Source organism: Solenopsis invicta, chromosome 5, assembly GCF_016802725.1.
Source record: "Solenopsis invicta isolate M01_SB chromosome 5, UNIL_Sinv_3.0, whole genome shotgun sequence".
NCBI classification, from domain to species: domain Eukaryota; kingdom Metazoa; phylum Arthropoda; class Insecta; order Hymenoptera; family Formicidae; genus Solenopsis; species Solenopsis invicta.
The window spans coordinates 21,705,911-21,725,184 of NC_052668.1; the positions used below are offsets into that span (position 1 = coordinate 21,705,911).

Consider the following 19,274-nt stretch of genomic DNA (forward strand, 5'->3'; position numbering starts at 1 on the left):
TATCAAGATAAATAGTGCGAGAATCATACTACCTATCACTACCGTCAAAATTGACATTACATCGCTCAATTCGACGTTTCCGAATATTACCTTACGCGGAGGATCACTTCTTATAAGATATTTTTCCTTCAACTTGCTCATAATGCCATTAAGTTGAAATCGCCGCAAGCTGAAAAATATAAAAGATGTTTAAAAATATTTAAGTTTAAAATGTTCTTGAAATGAAAAACGTAGTCATAATTAAGTGATTCAGTCTAAATGTAATGCACAATTTTCTTTTAAGTTTAATCATTTCAATAATATTAAAATTTAATAAAATTGTCATAAGCTTATAAAAATAGAAAAAAAATTTTACCTCAAAAATTGTATTCTTACAGATTAACAATAATAAACGCTCCACACTTATAAGTATCAAACATTTAATATAAAGAATGTATATATATATATATATATATATATATATATATATATATATATATATATATATATACACACATTAAATATTTCTCTTTATAAGTATATAAATGTGTATTTTTAAGGGGGACTTACTGATAATTCATGAAATTAGTGTAAGGATTTCCTTTTGTTAGAGTTATCGCCATATTATCTATTCTTCCAGTATCAATATATACAACCCTACATTGTATATAAATGTTTATAGCCTCCTTGAACACCTCCGTCGTGTAAAATGCCAAATCCGTCCGTTCGCAGATCTGCATGAGAATTGACATGAATCAATTTAATTAATTAATGAAATTAATGCCAATAATTAATTAAGTATTGCTAACTTGTTTAAATCCCTCCGACAATGATAAAGGTAAATTCTTCCTGTTTTCAAGTAAATCATACATTTTAATGAATACAGGATCCTTGACACGCTGTAAAATTTAAGAAAATTAAAAAAAAATTTTTTTTTTTAATTATATAGACAAAATATCTTTTTATAAACTATTGCCAATAATACTTACATATTAAAAAACTTAAGAAGTAACATAGTTTCAATAAATAAAGTTAAGTTAAAAAATACCTAATTTTCTAAACAAAATTACTAAATTACTAAGATTTTTGTTTAATACTTTTAAAATTTTCCTCAGTTATACAATTGCGAGATTGTTATCTTCAACCGAAATTTTTGCGACTGATAAGTCGCTGTTGCGCAAAGTAATTTCTAAGCTTTAAATAACAATTTACTCACGCTAGGGACATCGTACTCAGCGCTGTTTTGCAGAACGATTAATTTGTATGAGCCATCCTCAACGTAACCCTGCAGAGTGGAAAAAGGCAATTTGGGCGTGCAAAGAGCTAAGTAACTGATAAACGATGCGGAGTAGACGGACAGCATTATTATCGACGAAACGTAAATTGAGAGAACAGCCAATCTCATTGGTGACTCTTTAGGAAAAACTGTAATCATATAAAAAAATATATATATATATGTAATGTACATTGTGCATTATATTCTAGTGCAAAATATATAATAGAGGTGTTAACATGTACAACATAGGTTAATACATTAATTGCGTCATTAATAAAATACGGAAAAATTATACTAGATAAATATTAAATATCTAGTAAAGATTACCTGGCAAACCCTGCTGACAATAAATGCCCCAAACATTAATATAATTTTCGCATATTAAGGATAACGAGAATCCTTTTGTCTTCATAACAGTCAATATAATAGAAGCGATTATTATTATCAATGCTATTGATATCCAAATTCCGGAGCTAAATACCTAGATTTTATCAGTGGAAGAAATCAACTATTTATTTACAAAATTTTAGATAATTAGTTTGCGTATAGTTTTTATATAGTATAATTATAACTAATTAATATACGTATATCATTCCCAAACATCATTATTACCTTTATGTACAAGGACCATTGGACGTAGGTAGTAACGGGTTGCTTAAAATAGAGACGGTAATGCGAGCGTATCAATGGAATCGTAAAGTCAACGACCTTTAATCTGCTAGTCGTCATTGTAAACGCAGAGACACCGACATCAGCTTCGTCGGCTATCAATTGGCCGATCGCACCTGTCCAACCATTTTTTTGCCGATTCCACCAGCCGAATCCATCCACCGGATCCAGAATTTTCACCGTAAAGTTCATTACTTTGCTGAGTTCTATCAGCAGCAAACCGAGAAACCCGCTCATCGTACCGTTCTTCAGTGAGACTAGAGGCGAGTTCTTCGAGCATTTGTTAACAGAATTGTCAAGTCAATTGACGTCTATGTTTACAAGCTTATCATCATTAAGTTTTAACATTGATTTCATAACGAACTGCAAGGCGACTTTTTTTTAAGGAAACTATTTCCTACAAAATCGTAGCTTATGCTCTGATTCGTACGTTAGAGTAACGCACGGAGGAGCTCTCGAGAAAGATAAAAACTTACGTTCACAGATATCACACGTACAACGTCGCCGAACATATCGCTCCTCCTGGCGTAGAGGTTCTTTCGCGTCTTCAAAATCAGACCTCTATCGGGAGACCACGTGGCCAGATCAAATGTTCTGGTGCGATTATCGCGAATAGCGTACCACTCGACCAAGATTGGATGATCGTAGCAAAGGACCAGCATTTGGGTGCTGAAGTTTACGTTGAATACGTTATCGGTAGGATGTCTGCAATACTTCTCGAGAGGATTTCCAGAACGTTGAAGGAACACAACAAGCCAGATAGGGAAGGACATGGGTTTTATGCTTCTTGTAGTCTCAACAAATTCGCCCATAGTCTCCGTGGTGTCGAGGAGAACGACGAACAACGGCCGTGTAACATTTTCCTGGTATTCATTATACTTACTCGTCAAGTCCGAGAAAGTTATAGTCACGGTCATGACTCGCTGCCGTGAGAATTCGCGAGACCACGTGTGCACCAGTGTCGTCATGTTCAAATCTGTGATAATTTCCATTGAAAATAATATTACATTTCACTCACTTATTATTGCCATTAAATGTTCTCTAGACCATAACTATGTTATTCATATTTAATTTCTTGAAGGATTTTAAAAATTTTTAAAGTTAAAAGAAATTAATTTAGTTTATTATTTAGTTACATTTTATTTAACTTAAATTCACAATAATACAGAAAAGAATTTTAAAAAATTGAAAATACTATTGTAAATTTTTTTGTATTATTCATTTAGCAGCAATATTAAGATTTAAAAAATTAAATGTACATATATGTCGCTGAAGTTAAAGAAAATAATTAAAAACAATATTAATGTAAAATTGATATAAAATGTTGTCATAATTAATATAATATTTTATAATTTAATTTAATTAAAGCACAATAACTATTTTTTCAATTAAATGATATTGAATTATTTAATATCGTATTATTTAATAACGTATTTTGTATATATATATATATATATATATATATATAATTATTTCACCAAATAATAATCATTAATTATAATTTAACTTTGCTATCCGCAAGCATCTTTAATATTAAATAATAGAACTAAAATTTGCACGTGAAATTTTGATTCAATATTTATTCAAAAATTCGCGGAAACTTTCTTTTCATCAGGTTGACTAAAAATGCGATGTATGGGACGATAGCCGGAAATTATTCCTAGTACTTACCGTAATTGCTTGACCGCACAAAAATAATACATGACGTGCGATAATATCTGTGGACGTCGTTGATCAGTCGGAAATAATTAATGTCTATTCCTTTTGTCGGTTTGATACTCAATACGAGGAAGAGTATCGTGATTGATCGCGCCGCCATATATTTCATTGCGCAAAGCACAGTTGAAAACAAACATTAGTATAAACGATTACTGTAAAAAAAACAAAAAAAACACAAATCTATTTTGTGCAGTTGAACACAGTTGATAAATTAATTTGGATCAAAAATTTAATTCTTGTATTAAAGTAAAAAAGAAACAGAGAATGAAGAAAAACAACAAATATATCTTAATTTCCAAATTTTACTAAACATAATAATGTGTCGCGGAATCCTTTATAGAAAAACGTGGCTGAAGATCAAAGGAAAGAATGAGAGTACTGCGATTCAAGAGGGTGCGAACGCGTGACTGAAAGGCGATCATCGCGAACGGGGATTTATCAAATCCCATGATCTTGGGGGCGAAAAAGTGTCACCGGGTGATGTGGCCGCGCGCAGCATTATTACAAATTACATAGAGATACGCGACGGTACAATTTTTATCGGCGAATCATCCGACAAATCGATGAATTATTTGCCATCGTTAAGCTTCCCGTAGCCGACATTACTTATCACCCACGATGCTGCTATTTCAAATATGTCGATGTGTCTTAGTTTTCAGCTTGATGCATAAAAACAAGAGCAAGTTTGATTATGCAAAAAAACATAGAACAGATAAAAAGCGTTTCTTGGCTATTATATTCTCGATAATTATTTAATTTCTTATATCAAATATTTTGAAAAATGTTTAACAAAAAAAATGTTTTTCAGCAAATAAAACTATAAAACGGTTTTGAAAAGTAGTTCTAGCCTTTTCTCTCGCTAAAAAAAATTTTTCAATTTTTATTTTATGTCAGCACGCCATGTAATTATATAAATATAATTCACAATATAATTTATATATAATTATTATGCTTAAACTTTAAAATTAATAATACTCTGTAAATACATTTATTGCAACGTTTAAAAATTACAGATATATTGTAATTAGAGTAAAGAAAACTTTAAATATCAATAATAATTAATTACAAATCTACAAGCTTATATATACACATACACACACGCACGCACGAATAAGTCACTTTAATCAACAGTTCAATTAAAGTTAAATTAAATTGTAAGTTTTATCTCAATAATTATATTTTGTAATAAATATTTTTCTGGAAGGATAGAAGACTTTCTGTGCCTTTTTTTTCGATCGATAATGAATATTTTCTATAATCAGCACCGCGATACTTATAATAATACCTCCACCAAGAATTGCCAAAATTGGGATGACGTTAACCAAACGGACCGGCTCGTAAGTCTTGCTTTCAATTGATCGCGACAAAAATCTCGTATCCTTCAGACGCATCATCATACCGTTGATAAAAAATTTCTGTAAACTGGTAAGACATTTTTATCAATCAGAAAAAGTCCGATGCAGAAAGGACAATCGTTTCGTGATACCTACTGATAATTTATCACGTCCGTGTACGGGTTGCGTTTAGACAGAATCATTCCTAAATTGTCCATTCTCTCGGTGTGGATGCTCGACAATTTGCATGGTATCTCCATTTCTACACTTTTTTTCAAAGCGCCCAGCACCATATAAGCAACCTTTCTCTCTGTACATACCTGAAGACGTAGTATATAACTGATTATATAAAGAATTTTTCAAGCATGGATTAATAAAAATTTAGTAATTTCATGGAAATAAAAAATTAGGCAGCTATATTATTAAAATTGATTGCGTATTGCACTTGTCTTGATATTGTACGTAAAAATGTAAATTGTCAATTGTACTTGAATAAAGCCATCGATTAAATTTGTCGGCAGTTCCGATTCGTCCTTCATCAATTTCATCAATTTTACTGAGAAAAGTTTCGTCGACGCCTCGTATTTTGTCTGAAACTAAAAATATAATAAGTTCTTGTATAACATAAATTATCTATGTTTATCGAAACCGGTAGATATTATATTAAACGTGATCGTAATCCCATATTACCGAATGCAACGAATTATGATATAACTTCGATCGCTCAAAAGGTGTACGAACAAAAGTGAAAGTCGGGCTTCTTGATCGTTGGATAAACTTACGGAGATTATGTCGTAGTCAGAACTGCCGCGTGGAACGATTAATTTATATCTACCATCGTCGACGAATTCCTCCAGCGTCTGAAAAGGCAGGACACGAATGCACGCCGTTAGGAAACAAACCAACGCCGCCGAATAGTGAGCAGTTATCAGCACCGCCGTCAAGAATATCGTAAAATACGCAACGCGCAGTGACGTACGTTTCGGAAACTCTGGAGGAAAGAATTTAATTAAAACTTTGATCAACTTTTGAGAAAGAGGAAAATAGAGTCCAATGTCAAACTTAACTCTTAATTTAATTAAAATTTATTTCAGTCTCTTCCTGAAAAGCGAAGAGAGTAGTCCTAAGATACCTTAGAAATATTTTATTAGCCGAATATTTAATTAAAATTGCTTCAAAAATTGTAGAATTTATATTAATACCTATAAGCGCCTGCTGGCAGAAGATACCCCAAATGCAGATGAAATTCTCAGAGATCAGATCCATCAGATCGGTGCTCCGAGATTCACGATACATTTTCATGAAAGTTAAAAGAAGCGGCGCGATTGCTATCAGGGTGATAATCGTAGCCCAGGTGCACAAATTAAAAGTCTGTTGTACAAGTTCAAAAATAAGTTCTGGTTCAAATCAAATCGAGCTTACTAACAATAAGTTTAAAAAGAAACTATTCCGATACATTGGGAGAAGTTGCCACATAAAGTATTACTCGAAATATTTTATATTTCTTATTTAATATTAATTTGCACGCAAAGTATGGCACAATTCAATATTAAATCAATTTTAATATTGGAAATTGTCTTATAGTTTGATATTTCAAATATTTACTATTATATGTTTAACTTTATTTGCCAAGTTAATTTGTTATAAGCTTTTTCACGATGTAATATATCATAAAAGGTACAATTTAAGTGGTATGAAAGTTTTTTGTCTATATTTCTCATTGCTCATTTATCTCGTACCTTCAACATTAGCCGTTGTTTATATTTGGTAATCAGAAAAAAATTGAGGTTGTATAATTTAAGTGGCTGACGCATTAGGCAACCCTCACCTATTATTTTCGAAGCGGAGATAAGGATAAACTCATAATTTTAATGTTAATCAATCATATTACCTGAAAATAACCGAGCCACTTGACACCACATATTCCCGGCTGCTTGATGTACAGAGTGTTTCTAGATATGATCAATGGCAGCGTGAAATCGACGAAGCGTACCCGAAAACTCGTCATCGACATATCGGCTATACCGAGATCCGCACGACCCGATACGATCTCGCCCATCACTCCAGACCAGCTGCGATTCTCCTTATTCCACAGACCATGCTCATTCAGTTCCGTAACAATCTTCAAGGTGAAGTTAAGAGAGCACGTAAGCTCCTCCAATACTTTTCCATACATAGTAGCCACGTAATTCCGACCAAACTTCGTCGAAATCGACAAATCCTGAAAATGCTTAATATCGATTAATTATAATAATAAATAGAATAATAAACAGAAAATTTGTTTCACGGTTATTAATTTTATTAAGAATTTTGAAATAGCGGATTTCTGTTATAACAACGCAATTGCGCTATCACATATAGAGAAGAATATATCAAGTTTAATTAAGTACCTTGACCGAGACCGCTCGTAGAACAATTCCTTCCATGTCTTTCCTCCGATCGTAGAGGGACAGATTCGTCAGAGGAATGAATCCCTCGTCGCCTCTCCATTCCGCCAGGTCAAAGATTTTTACGGTTTCGCCCTTGACAGAGTACCATTCCCGTAGGATTGCATCATTGTGACACAACACCAGCATCTGCGTGTCGAACGCCAAATTGAAGGGATTACCGATCGGCTTGTGACAGTGGTCGTGGGTGCTGTTGTCCGGGGTGTAGAGAAATAACATGAACCACACCGGAAAGGACATGGGATAGGTCTTAGTGGCCTCGGCGAATTCTAGGTAGGCCTCGAAGTCGGGCAGAATAACGACGGTGACGGGCTGGACTATTTGACGGTAGTACCTGAGTGACATCCGTAATTTATTGAAGCGCAAGTCCGCAGTCATTATGTAGTGTCGGGCCAGCAAGCGAGAGCTCGCGTGTATCAAATGCGTGATTTGCAAATCTGCAATAAGAATTTTGCAAAATCAGCTCAATTATATGGATATTTAAAACTTTGAAAATTTCATCAAATTTTTCAAAAAAAGAAACAGACTTGCTGTATAATCCTTTAATACTCAAATTAGCAAAGCACTAATTCGTATAATTGCTTTTTAAATTAATCAAATTTAAATTACACAAAATTGGAAAATACTTTGAACTGACCACCGTAATTTCCGCACTTGTCACCAGGATGGGCAAATAAAACGGACGCAGCAGAATAAAATTTCCGAACGCCCAGTATGACGTCGACGAAAACGTCAACGTTGACGCGAATCTCTGCTGAAGTGCCAAGAAGAATAAAAAGCATCGAGCATACCGAACAGAGCGTTAATCTCATTTCGTCACTGCTGGAAAATTGGTTGAGGGTTTAGAGCACGATAGTCCGAAGAGACCAACTAAACCGCTGAAATTCCCGCTAAGCAGGACAAACGTCTGTCGAGTAATACAGAGTAAATGCAGGAACGTACAGGTGTATATCGAGCGCTTTAGATAGCGTAATTGAGGCTTTTGCGACGTATAATCAATGTGACCGATCAGACTCTTAGATAATCTCCTTTAATCGTCTTCCTTCTCCTTACACTATGTTAAACTAATCAACAATATCCTCTTAAAAATATTTATATTGAATAATAATTAATATAAGATCTGAAAAAATACTCAGTTAATTGAGATGTAATCCTCTTTGGTTATTAACGTCACAGTAAATACAGTAGGAATATCTTTTCATTAAATATTCTAAAAGTATTTATATCAAACGATGAATAAGCCTAGAGATATTGAGATAAGTACAATTAATTCTGAGATAAGATGTGCATTGCGTCATTTGATACAAAAGTGAATATAAATACAACACCAGATTTCTACTAAAATTATTTATTTTACAAGTCATCGATGAATATTAAAATATCGACGTTCTATATATTCGACCCTGGATACGTCCATGCGGAAAATGCACATTTAAATTTATAATGCGGCGTCAAATGTATATTCCGAGAGCGTATATGCACCGACTGATATCAGCACCATTAGAAAATTACGATTAGAAACGATCGGCAGATCGCATCTTAAACATGCGTTTGTCAGAGTGAACATTATTGAGTGCGGTTGATGGACACAGTACAATTTTTTACTTTCCTTTATTTCCTCTAAAAATAATAGTAATCATTTTCTCAAACTAGATCAAATCAGATATTTTACGTAATATATTATAAGTATGTATTATATATGTATAAAATGTCTAATTTCCCATCTATTTCAAAAAAATAATTTTGCAATTTGCCGGGAAAATAAAAGAGAGTTTATATATTTAAAATATATTTATGTATTAGATCTATACAAAATTTGTTTAAAATTTATATACATTCTTCGTATCTTTACATAAATCTGATAATATACCTAATATATGTAGTATCTAATCTAGTTAATATGTCTAGTCTCACAATTTCAGATTTTGAAAAGTAAATAAAAAAACAAAATAAATTAAATAAATCATCAGAAATGTTGCGCAATATTTTTACAATATAAACAATATTTTTACGCTATAATCAATTATAAAAACATTCAAGAAAAATACAGAGAGTGACATTAGGCTGATAATGTGTTTATATACATCTGTCACATCTGTTTGTACAATTGCTTTCTGGACAGCGCTTCGATTACTTTCGAAGTTTATGCCTGTGACATGATTCATCGATCGCGACCAGGGAGAGCTGGCTATCATCATCAAATTCGCCTAGTAATCATCATGGCATAAATGATTCAGCGACAATTGGACAAACAATTCGTTGGTTCTACAACATTGTGGATTTACTTAATTATGATATCAATGCAAGGGAATAAACTATTAACAACGTCATTCGCAAGAATTATAATACCATTACTTTTATTGACGTTTTCTAATATTTTCCGAGTCAAAGTCTAAAAGCTAACTTTTTAAATAATTTCAATTTATAAATCAATTAGACAGCGCCTACAATGCGATCGTTACGATGTTACGCTGCGAGGGACCGAACAAAAAAAGAGAATGGTTTTTTTTCTTTTCTGATTGGTCCATCGCAGCATCGTAACAATTACGTTGTAGACGCTTCTTTAGTTTTAGCTACGTATTTATATTATTTTTAAAATAATAAATTAATAGCTTTGCTTAACTCGTAAGCGCTTGCGTTACTCTTTTCTTACGTAAGTGCTTTTATTTTTATATTTATAAGTAATTATAAACTATGATTTTTAAACATTGGAAATTTTTTCTATCAGTAACTACCTTTACTACGCCGCTACCTTCGTTTTACTTCTTCTTTCACGAAAGATATTTAAAAAATGCAATTATTTTGAAGTTTTCGTCGAAAGAGAGATGATGCAACGCAATGCGGCATCCCAGCAAAGTCTTCTTTAGTCACGGTGCATTTATTTATAACTATGCGGAATAATGCGATGGCTTTCGCTTTATCGTTACCTCGTTATTCATAATAACGCGAATGTGCAACAAAAGTTACATAAACGCGACATCTGTCGTCCACGTACAGTTATAAAGTAATACACGGTTTGTTCTTTCTTTACATCCTAGAACTGAACTCCTCGCACGATTTATCCTTTCTCTTTTTCTCTCTAATGTGAAAAATAAAAGAGAAAGGATGAGCCATGCAACAAGTTCAGTTCTGGGATGTGGAAAAAGAAGCTTCTGGATTGATCTAGAAAACATGAGTCGTGCGCGCGTCACTCCACAAAATCGTAGCGAATGAATGCGCACTTTTCCGTTACTTTCCAGACATTTCTAGACGCTTCTGGAATTGTCTGTTGCAATACTTCTCTGAAAAGCTGTCTATCCAGTTTATAGCAATAAATGTGTACAGAGAATAAGCTATAGTACCGAATAGATATACTAAAATAAGAAATGCATAAAAATAAACGATATTAGAAATTATTAATAAATACATTAAACAAGAAAAAAGAAATTGGTTATAATAAAACATTATATACGCATAATGTTTCATTATGTGAACCATTATTTAAATATGTGTATTATGTGAGTGACCTTTTTTAAAAATATTAAATTATTACTGTTTAATACTGTTTATCTTTTAGTATTATTTCCAGAAAGAGAGTTAAATAAATTAATATTTGTTTAAGTAAATTAAATTAAAGTTAATAATTTACAAAATTTAGTTACGTTAAAAGTTGCATGAATAAAAAAGTAATTTAGTTAAATTTGCGTTAAGATAAAATTAATTAACGTAAGTTATATTAAAAGTTAATTCTAAAAAGTATTGTTTGTATTAGATAAATAAGACATAATTTTTTTATATTAGATTACTCTAATTAAACAATATATAGGTTATCAAATTAATTATTATTTTATTTGTAAATTAAGTATGAAATAAAATAAGTATAGTGTTTTTTATATGAGAATTTTTATTTTTTACATAAACTAATTTTTAATTTAAGAAAAAAGTTAATAAATTAAAGTGTATAAGTTTTAAAAACAATTAGTTGAAGTTAAAGCTCATTTAAATTAATTAAGTTAAAACTTTTTGTAGCACTGCTCATTATACTTAAATTTCTTCGTAATTATTTTAATAGTCTAACAAAATTATTTTCAGATTTATATCCAACTAAATTTTTCGATACTTTAGCAAAATTGTTTTGTTTCTCGTGTAAATATAACAATTAAACAAAATGTACATTATAAAATTAATTATAAAGTATATTTTTAATCTGCCATCCTACAGTTTTGAAAAAAATACTATTAAATTATTAATCAAATTATTATACGCATTGTTTATTGTTACAATCATTTTTAATGCAAAACCAAAAATTCTTAAAAATCGATAATGCGTAAATTTTTATCAATCAGAGATGGGACTGATTCAATTGTTTTACACATCCTCAAGTGCGAAAAATATTCCTTAAACAATAAAGTAATAAAACGTTGAATTTTATACATCTGTTAGTTTAACTTGAAAAAACTTGTTCAAGTCATATTATGTTTCATGACGCAATTGCGATATAACACAACGAAACGACGCTATGAATCATCGTATACAATATGAGTACCGTCACGTCACGTGGTTGCTGTCTGTCAAAATAGGCAAACTCATTCAAATGGCGGTGTTCTCGCTAACTTCCACCGTTCGAATCCGTCCGGCTAGAAAATTCCTTTCTCGTCCCAAAATCGTCGAGTTTCCGGAGAAAAACTTTTGTTCACCGACATGTCCGAATTTCGGATCTCCGTCACGGAGAAAAAAATGAAAGAAATTTCGAGAAACAAGACGATAGAAGGATCAAGAATTAGCGCGCGTGGTGAGGTCACCGGAAATGACTCCGGCGTCTAGATGCGCGTAGCGCTGCGAACGTTTTCCGCTTTCAGTGGATTATCGATTGCATATAAAAGCCAGCGACCGCAGCGTCGTCTCGACAAACGACGTGCGATTCATGAGGTGGTAAGGTCAGACGAGAAAGCGGAAAGAGAGGAAAAAGCGATCGCACACGGCGATATTTCGATCGAAGTTTCTTCGAGAACGTTCTCTCTCCATTTCAACGTTTTTAAATCGAAGTGACAATGGCGAAGCTGAGCTTCAAGGTGTATCTAGTAAATGAGAATCCTGCACCATGGAACCATACGGAAGTGCGCAGATTCGGCGTCGACGCTGACGTCGCGACGAATTTCGTGTATCTGCGCGAGAAATTGCAAACCATCTTTCCGAGCCTGCGAAGCAAGAATTTCCTCATCACCTGGAAAGGTAAGTTTTTTGTGTCTATGAGAACGTGCGTCAACATGATTCACTTAACATCAGCGATCAACATTTATCAAATGCACATTATCTAACACTCGACGTTGTGCGTTGTATTTGTCAGCTAACTAACATTTAACGCATATTAATCTAGATCATATTGATTTAGATGATTTTTCCTATTTTGCCGATTCTACCTCCAATTTGGACATATACAAATAAAGTAAACAAAAAAAACTTCTGGTCATCTAATTCGATAACCATATTTCTTCGAAGACAAAGACATTTGTGTTTTGTTATCTTTAACAGTTTAATAGTTTTATTTAAAAAGCAAAAGATATTACTGCTATCTACAAATGTGCTCACAACAATTATACCTGTTTTTTTTTGTTTTTTTTTAATGAACTTCTCTTGCATGGTTCATTTTTCCTTTTTTTTAGTGAAAAGAAAGAGAAAGGATAAAATGTGAGTTTACCTGAAAAGAATAGACTTATTGTTAAGGTCAATTTGCATTTAATGTATTTGATTCCAAAAAGGTTTTAAAATTTAACACAGGATATTTGATATTGTTTAAATATAGTTTAATATATAGTTTATTTTTTCTGTTTGTTTTACCATACAAATTGAGTCCAAAGAACATCTCGAACAAGTTTTAATATATTAATTTTTGCACAGTCAAGGTCTTATGAATATATATTTTACAGCATTATCTTACAAAGGATGTAAAGGAATAAAGTTATTATAACACAGTGACTATTGTTTGTTAGCAAAATGCTTGCTGTTTATCTTATATTCAACTCATCTTTTTTTATTGATAGATGATGAAAATGAGGCCATTACCATATCTACAAACGAAGAATTGGAGATTGCATTGCAGGAGATGGGGCACAAAGATATCTACAAACTATACATCTCCCCGCTGTCAGAACGAGAAGCATTGGACATGTCAAAGATAGAAAAAATACTGCATCCTGGTGTGGTATGTGACGTATGTGACAAGGATATCCATGGTTTTCGTTTCAAGTGCATGGAATGTCCAGATTATGATTTATGCAATGATTGTATGTCGCTCGGCAATCATCCGGAGCATTACATGGTCCGCATGACACAGCCGATCGAGTGGTCGAGCTACCATGGCCGCCGTCTTGCTCACCACGTGCGCAAGTTCATGAAGAAGTCGGCGCAGCATTACAAAGAGGAAGAGCGTAAATACCACCACAAGAGTAAGCGAAGTGGCTGTCCGGCGTTCAGCGCAGATGGTAAATTTGGCCTTTTTGATCCATCTGTCGTAAACTTAGTGGAGAATTGCATAATAGATATGTTTACTGCTCCGTCAGACGAAAGTCACGAGCAGAAGCGGACTAAGGAGCAACACAGAGAACCATCTGCAGAGGCGGCGACCGAGGCAACGGAGGATTCTCAGCAGGAAGCAACCAGGCACTCTTTCTCACAATTGTTAAAGATCGTCGAGGACAACATCGCCAACATCTCGCAGTTCCTGGATCCACTTGGTATCAACGTCACCGTGATGGCCGATAACGATTCCACTAAGAAGCCCGCAGAAAACACGCAGAAGACTAGCACGCAAAAACCTGAGCCCCGCGCGTCTTCGGAGGACTCCACTAAGAAATTTCCCGGTGAAGGAAAGAAGCTGCGTGACGATTCTGTAAGTCCTGCAGCTGTTCCTTCAACAGATAATGCATCGATACAAAAGGAATCGGCCGCTGTTGCAACAACCTCTGCTGAACAAGCAGCCGAAGCTGAGGAATGGACAATGATACAACGTGAAAGTCCCGATATCAGCCGCGCTTCATCTACTTCCTCCTCCTTGAATGGAAGTGGAACAACGCCTAAGCAGGTATGCTCCTCATATATGTAAAATAAACAGTAGATAACTAGAATAAGCAGAATTAATAAAATATAATTAAAAATATCATGATATTAAATTAAATTTAAAATATATGTAGTCATAAATGTTGCTTTCTAAGCACAATATTAAGAAATTGGGATTTAGGTTATAATTAAGAATTTATATTTATAATAATTTGACATGTACCAGATCTTATAAAGGATTCAGAATTTGAAGAGCTGATAGAGTTCACTTTCTTTACCAATATCAAAAAACACTTTTAATTCTGACAGGATTGAAATCTATTTAGTTTAAGAGGTAGCATCATTATGTTAATAGTATAGTATAGTGGCAACTTCATACATTCTGAATCTTTTATGCATGTGTGTACGTATCACGTATTCAGAATACCTCATCTTGCAGACTACACCATCTGTACCGACAGCACCCATGGCAGAACCAGAGAAAACGCCGTCAAATCAGAAAATCTATCCATCCTTACCTGAAGAAAGACACGAGGTGTATCATCCAAATCCTAAGATCCAACGAGCCGTAGAAGCGATGATGGCAATGGGATTCTCTAACGATGGTTCATGGCTCACCCATCTATTAGTTACACAAAATGGTGACATCGATAAAGCACTGGATATAATACATCCGGTGGTACGCCGTTATTAAGAGAATGGGGCTAAAACTTTAGTTAATAATAGTTTATGTAAAAAAACAGTAAAATAACATCGTCTATGCTTTCAATAGTTTATATAATAGTTTGTAATTATTATTAATTATACAAGGGTAAATATAATAAAAAGTTCATTTAATTCAACTAATGTCGATAAACCCAAAAAATTGAACTAAAAATTTGAAACTTTTTTTATTATTACAATGTTTAAAATATTTGTCGTGTTGATCTATGCATGTAATCTTCATGAAGCTTATTTAGGCTTCTTCTAATTTTTAAATCATTGTTTCGCGAAATATGTTTTTTTTATTCTTTCTATGATATTTTTTGGAAGATATTTGGACAAGAGTAAAAAAAGCTAAATTACTTCAATGTCCTACCATTCTTTCCCCTTTTCTCTAATCATTGCCGAGAAAAACATGGTGAACTTTTTATTAGACTCATCTTGTATGTCTTTTTTAATATGCTGATTTTATTTTGCATGTTCTATAATTTTGTTTTTAAAATTTGAACTTTAAATTTATTCTTAACAAATCGCGTATCAATAATACTTCATTATATCTGTATTGTACCTAACTTTATATTTTCAACTTATACTATATTATCTTACAAAAGATAATTACTGTTCATGTAACATATATTATATCTATATTCTTAATGTTATCAACATAAGACGTTAGAACATATTTTGGTGTGTGGATTATTATTTTTGTTATTATTATGTATGACCTTTTAATAAAGCAGCATGAAACATCGAAAGCAATGGTTTTTTTAACACTTTAAAATTACCTTATTAATAAAAAAAAAATTATTTAAAAAATTTTGCGATTGAAAATAAATTATTTTCAATAACCAAATAACCTTAATAAAAAGTGAAAAGTGCTAAGAGCTTCAAAATTTTATTATAAATATTTCAATGTTCAATTTTACATGAATTTACATTGCTCCAACAAGGCCAATGGATTTTTATTTGATATTAATTCTAATTCTTTTTGACCACTGGGTGTGATATTTCTAATCCATTTGCGATCCTTATAGTATTCTATCATACTGTCGAATTCCGCGATGTTGTAATTTTCAACTAAAACAGGTATGAAGGGATCCAAATGCTCAAAACCCTCTTTGCCAAGCAAATATCTGGGAAGATGGGATTCTCGTCGTTCCTAAAAATAAGATATTTTTCCTATTACCAATCCACGCTGAAAATTCCTGATTTTTAATGTAAAACAGTACTGTTTTCTTCTCTGAATCCAAATAATTAGATTTAATTTTATTCGGATAAAATAATCGCCTAATCATGTAAAACAAGTTATGCATACCTTATTCGCCCTTGCGTCTACTGTTAATACAACTGCACCATTACACCAATCGTCTTTCGTTAAATCAAGGAACGGTCTCGCCAGCGTGACTTGCTTAGGCAAAACCATCACCTTGTTGTCATCATATATGCGCGTATGATTCGAAGTAAACGCGTTAAATCCATCAATTACGACCATTGTCTTGCACTTTCCTGCTGTACTGGCGAGTTTCAGTTCCCGTATCAATGCGTCCACCACGCCACAAGCATACTTCATGCGGTTTATGCCAAAATCGATGAATTCTAAGATAGGAGTACCTTGAGAGGTCATTTCGCGTTGATTCCATGTATAATCCTTAGTTGTTTTGAGCTGCAAAGCAAGCGCACATTAGATACAGCTGGCAAAATAATGTCTCGGGATACACATACATCTAATTGTGAAAGTAAATTTGAGTTTTGAGTCTTGAAATGTTTCAACCACATTCCAGCGTCAATTGGCAGATCCATACAGCCTGGGGATAATACAGAATTCGCTACTTCCTTCATGTCTTTGAACCAATGTGCAGCTGAGGAACAAACGACAATTAGAACAATTATGACGCTGAAATAAAAAATACTACATCATTTATATAAAAATATAGCATACCCCAATGTACGTGAACAAGTACATATTTCTGTACGAGGGCATAATGTAATATGTGACTCAATATAATACTTTTTCCTGTTCCATTTTTCCCATCTATTTAATATCGTTAAGGATTTCTTTATATATAAAAATATCAATACTTTTTTAACATAAAAATTCTTGGCAAAAACTTTTCTTAAAATTTTTCATCTTTTTTTAAAAAAAATTGGTATAGTTTTATAACTTCTTATTATAAAATTTGTTCAAATTGTTTATATGAATTAAAACACTTTTATAAAATATTAGAAACTTTGCCTTTTTAAAAATTTTTCATACATACGTTCATCATATGTAAGTTCTTCATGTATAAGAAATATCCTAAGATTTTTTAAATTTCTCCATCTTTAATTCCTGAGAAAATCTTATAAAATTAAAAAAAATTTTAAGTACCTTTTTAGAAATTATAGGATGAGAAATTTAAAAAATCTTAGAATATTTCATCAAAAGTTACTTCATAATTATATGAAAAAATGCTAAGAAAAAATGTAGACTTTCTCAGTATTTCTGAAAGGTGTCCCCATTAATGTAAAAATTTTGAGAAAATGATAAAAACCATGTATAAGCAATAAAATCAAGCATTGAAAAAATAGGATGGTTTTATAATATTGCAATATAAAACAAAGGGGTACTTTCCATTTGAAAAGGATACATAACACATATTTATTGACTGGTCTTGTATAATCTGCTTGACCAAGGTAAGATATAATTTCAATAGCAGGTTGTCTGATTAATATTGCACATTCTTGGAAAGTGGTGACTTGCTTTGCAAATAAACGAGGGAAACCACTGTGCAAAAAAAGTTGCTGCTGAATGTCCGTTGGCATTGAATAGAATCTAGCAATGTGATCTGCATTGTGATTAACTGGATTGCTTTCTGTTGTACGAAATGAACACACTTGAGCAGCTTGTTCATCTTTCACCTTGACAGCTGTGCCAAATTTTCTGCCATGTGTTTTGCAAATTCCCCTCAAAAGTAAATCTGCAATCAGTACATTTGCTAAACTTTTAAAGATCTTTGACCAAACTCAGCTTGAAATCGGCTGTGATAGATTTAATTGGCAGAATTATTTTTGTTAGAACAGCAAAGTTCCTAATTGTACAATTCATTGATTTTAATCTAATTTTCTTTTTCATACGTCAAACAAGAACAAATTAATACATCTACCCACATTAATAAAATATTAATAAAATACTTGACAAGTTAATTACCAAATAAAGTCAATTTCAAGTCATTTTTACAGTAAAAAATCATAATAAAATATCATCTTGTATGTTAATTTATATTCATTGTTATTAATTGCAAAAAATTGCATTCAGTATTCAGCATTTGGTGTAAATAAAATTCACGAGACAAAACGGAAGATAAAGATTACAAGAGCATAGTTTAAATCATTACTAATATATTAGCAAACTAACGTCAACATAAATGAAATCTTACATGAACGTAAAGACATTGTGCTGCCTTTTTTTCTCTCAGAACGAAGCACGTTTAACTGCAATAACTGCAATTATCATGAGTTTTCTGCGTAATTTACATCACTTCACATCGTGCACGCGAATTTGACATAACCTTTACGTCTTGGGGAAACTTTCTGGTAATAAAATACTGTTGGATAAAATCCCTAGGATGTGAAGACTTTTATTGGAATTTTCAAATTATGAAAATTACGCTGTATAATTACGATATATTTATAATTGCTCACAACCAACTAGGTGCCACATCCACCACATGCTGCCTGAACATAAACTTGTGCTTAAATTTCATCTAAAACACATTTTATAAGACCTATTGCAATTTTATTTTTATTTGTACTAATAATAGTAATTATAATTATAATCATTATTAATAATTACAATTAAATGTATAAAACGTGTTAAACGCTTTGTATAAAATATATTTGTATATTGTATTATTTTTATATTGTATTAGGAAAAGTTGGAAGTATAAGATTCACGTAAGATATATCGGCTGCAAACGCAAAGAATTAATAAACTCGAATCGTTATATTATCAATAACTTGTCTTATTTATTTTATAAAAATGTTTGTACAATATTTTTTGATATTTCCCATTCTATTCCTGTGAGGAGTGGAACAATATTAAATTTTTCCGAATCACATATACGCTACTGTGCT

At 32.3% G+C, this 19,274-nt stretch overlaps 3 protein-coding genes across 4 annotated transcripts; 1 reads left to right on the forward strand and 2 right to left on the reverse strand.

Annotated features, from left to right (window-relative positions):
* Window positions 1-4,725: 4,725 nt before the first annotated feature.
* On the reverse strand, window positions 4,726-8,465 carry LOC105195310 (glutamate receptor 1). The gene is made up of 8 exons (XM_039449588.1): window positions 8,062-8,465; window positions 7,368-7,861; window positions 6,869-7,198; window positions 6,180-6,348; window positions 5,760-5,968; window positions 5,466-5,567; window positions 5,134-5,297; window positions 4,726-5,065 (listed from the first exon to the last, which is right to left on the reverse strand). The coding sequence occupies exons 1-8, from the start codon at window positions 8,234-8,236 to the stop codon at window positions 4,810-4,812; spliced, it is 1,899 nt and encodes a 632-aa protein (XP_039305522.1). The 5' UTR covers window positions 8,237-8,465; the 3' UTR covers window positions 4,726-4,809.
* Window positions 8,466-12,287: 3,822 nt separating this feature from the next.
* LOC105195152 (sequestosome-1) lies at window positions 12,288-15,916 on the forward strand. Of its 2 annotated transcripts, XM_011160424.2 has the most exons (4): window positions 12,289-12,635; window positions 13,445-13,885; window positions 13,964-14,484; window positions 14,899-15,916. In XM_011160424.2, exons 1-4 carry the CDS (start codon window positions 12,455-12,457, stop codon window positions 15,151-15,153), a joined length of 1,398 nt encoding a protein of 465 aa, XP_011158726.2. In that variant the 5' UTR covers window positions 12,289-12,454; the 3' UTR covers window positions 15,154-15,916. The 2 variants fall into 2 exon arrangements, with proteins under 2 accessions (XP_011158725.2, XP_011158726.2); XM_011160423.2 differs by having other exon boundaries at window positions 12,288-12,635; window positions 13,445-14,484.
* A 121-nt stretch (window positions 15,917-16,037) lies between these two features.
* On the reverse strand, window positions 16,038-18,736 carry LOC105195153 (28S ribosomal protein S29, mitochondrial). Its single transcript, XM_011160426.3, has 6 exons — window positions 18,578-18,736; window positions 17,789-18,118; window positions 17,101-17,193; window positions 16,884-17,020; window positions 16,477-16,824; window positions 16,038-16,320 (listed from the first exon to the last, which is right to left on the reverse strand). The coding sequence occupies exons 1-6, from the start codon at window positions 18,591-18,593 to the stop codon at window positions 16,084-16,086; spliced, it is 1,161 nt and encodes a 386-aa protein (XP_011158728.2). The 5' UTR covers window positions 18,594-18,736; the 3' UTR covers window positions 16,038-16,083.
* Between the last annotated feature and the right edge of the window lie 538 nt (window positions 18,737-19,274).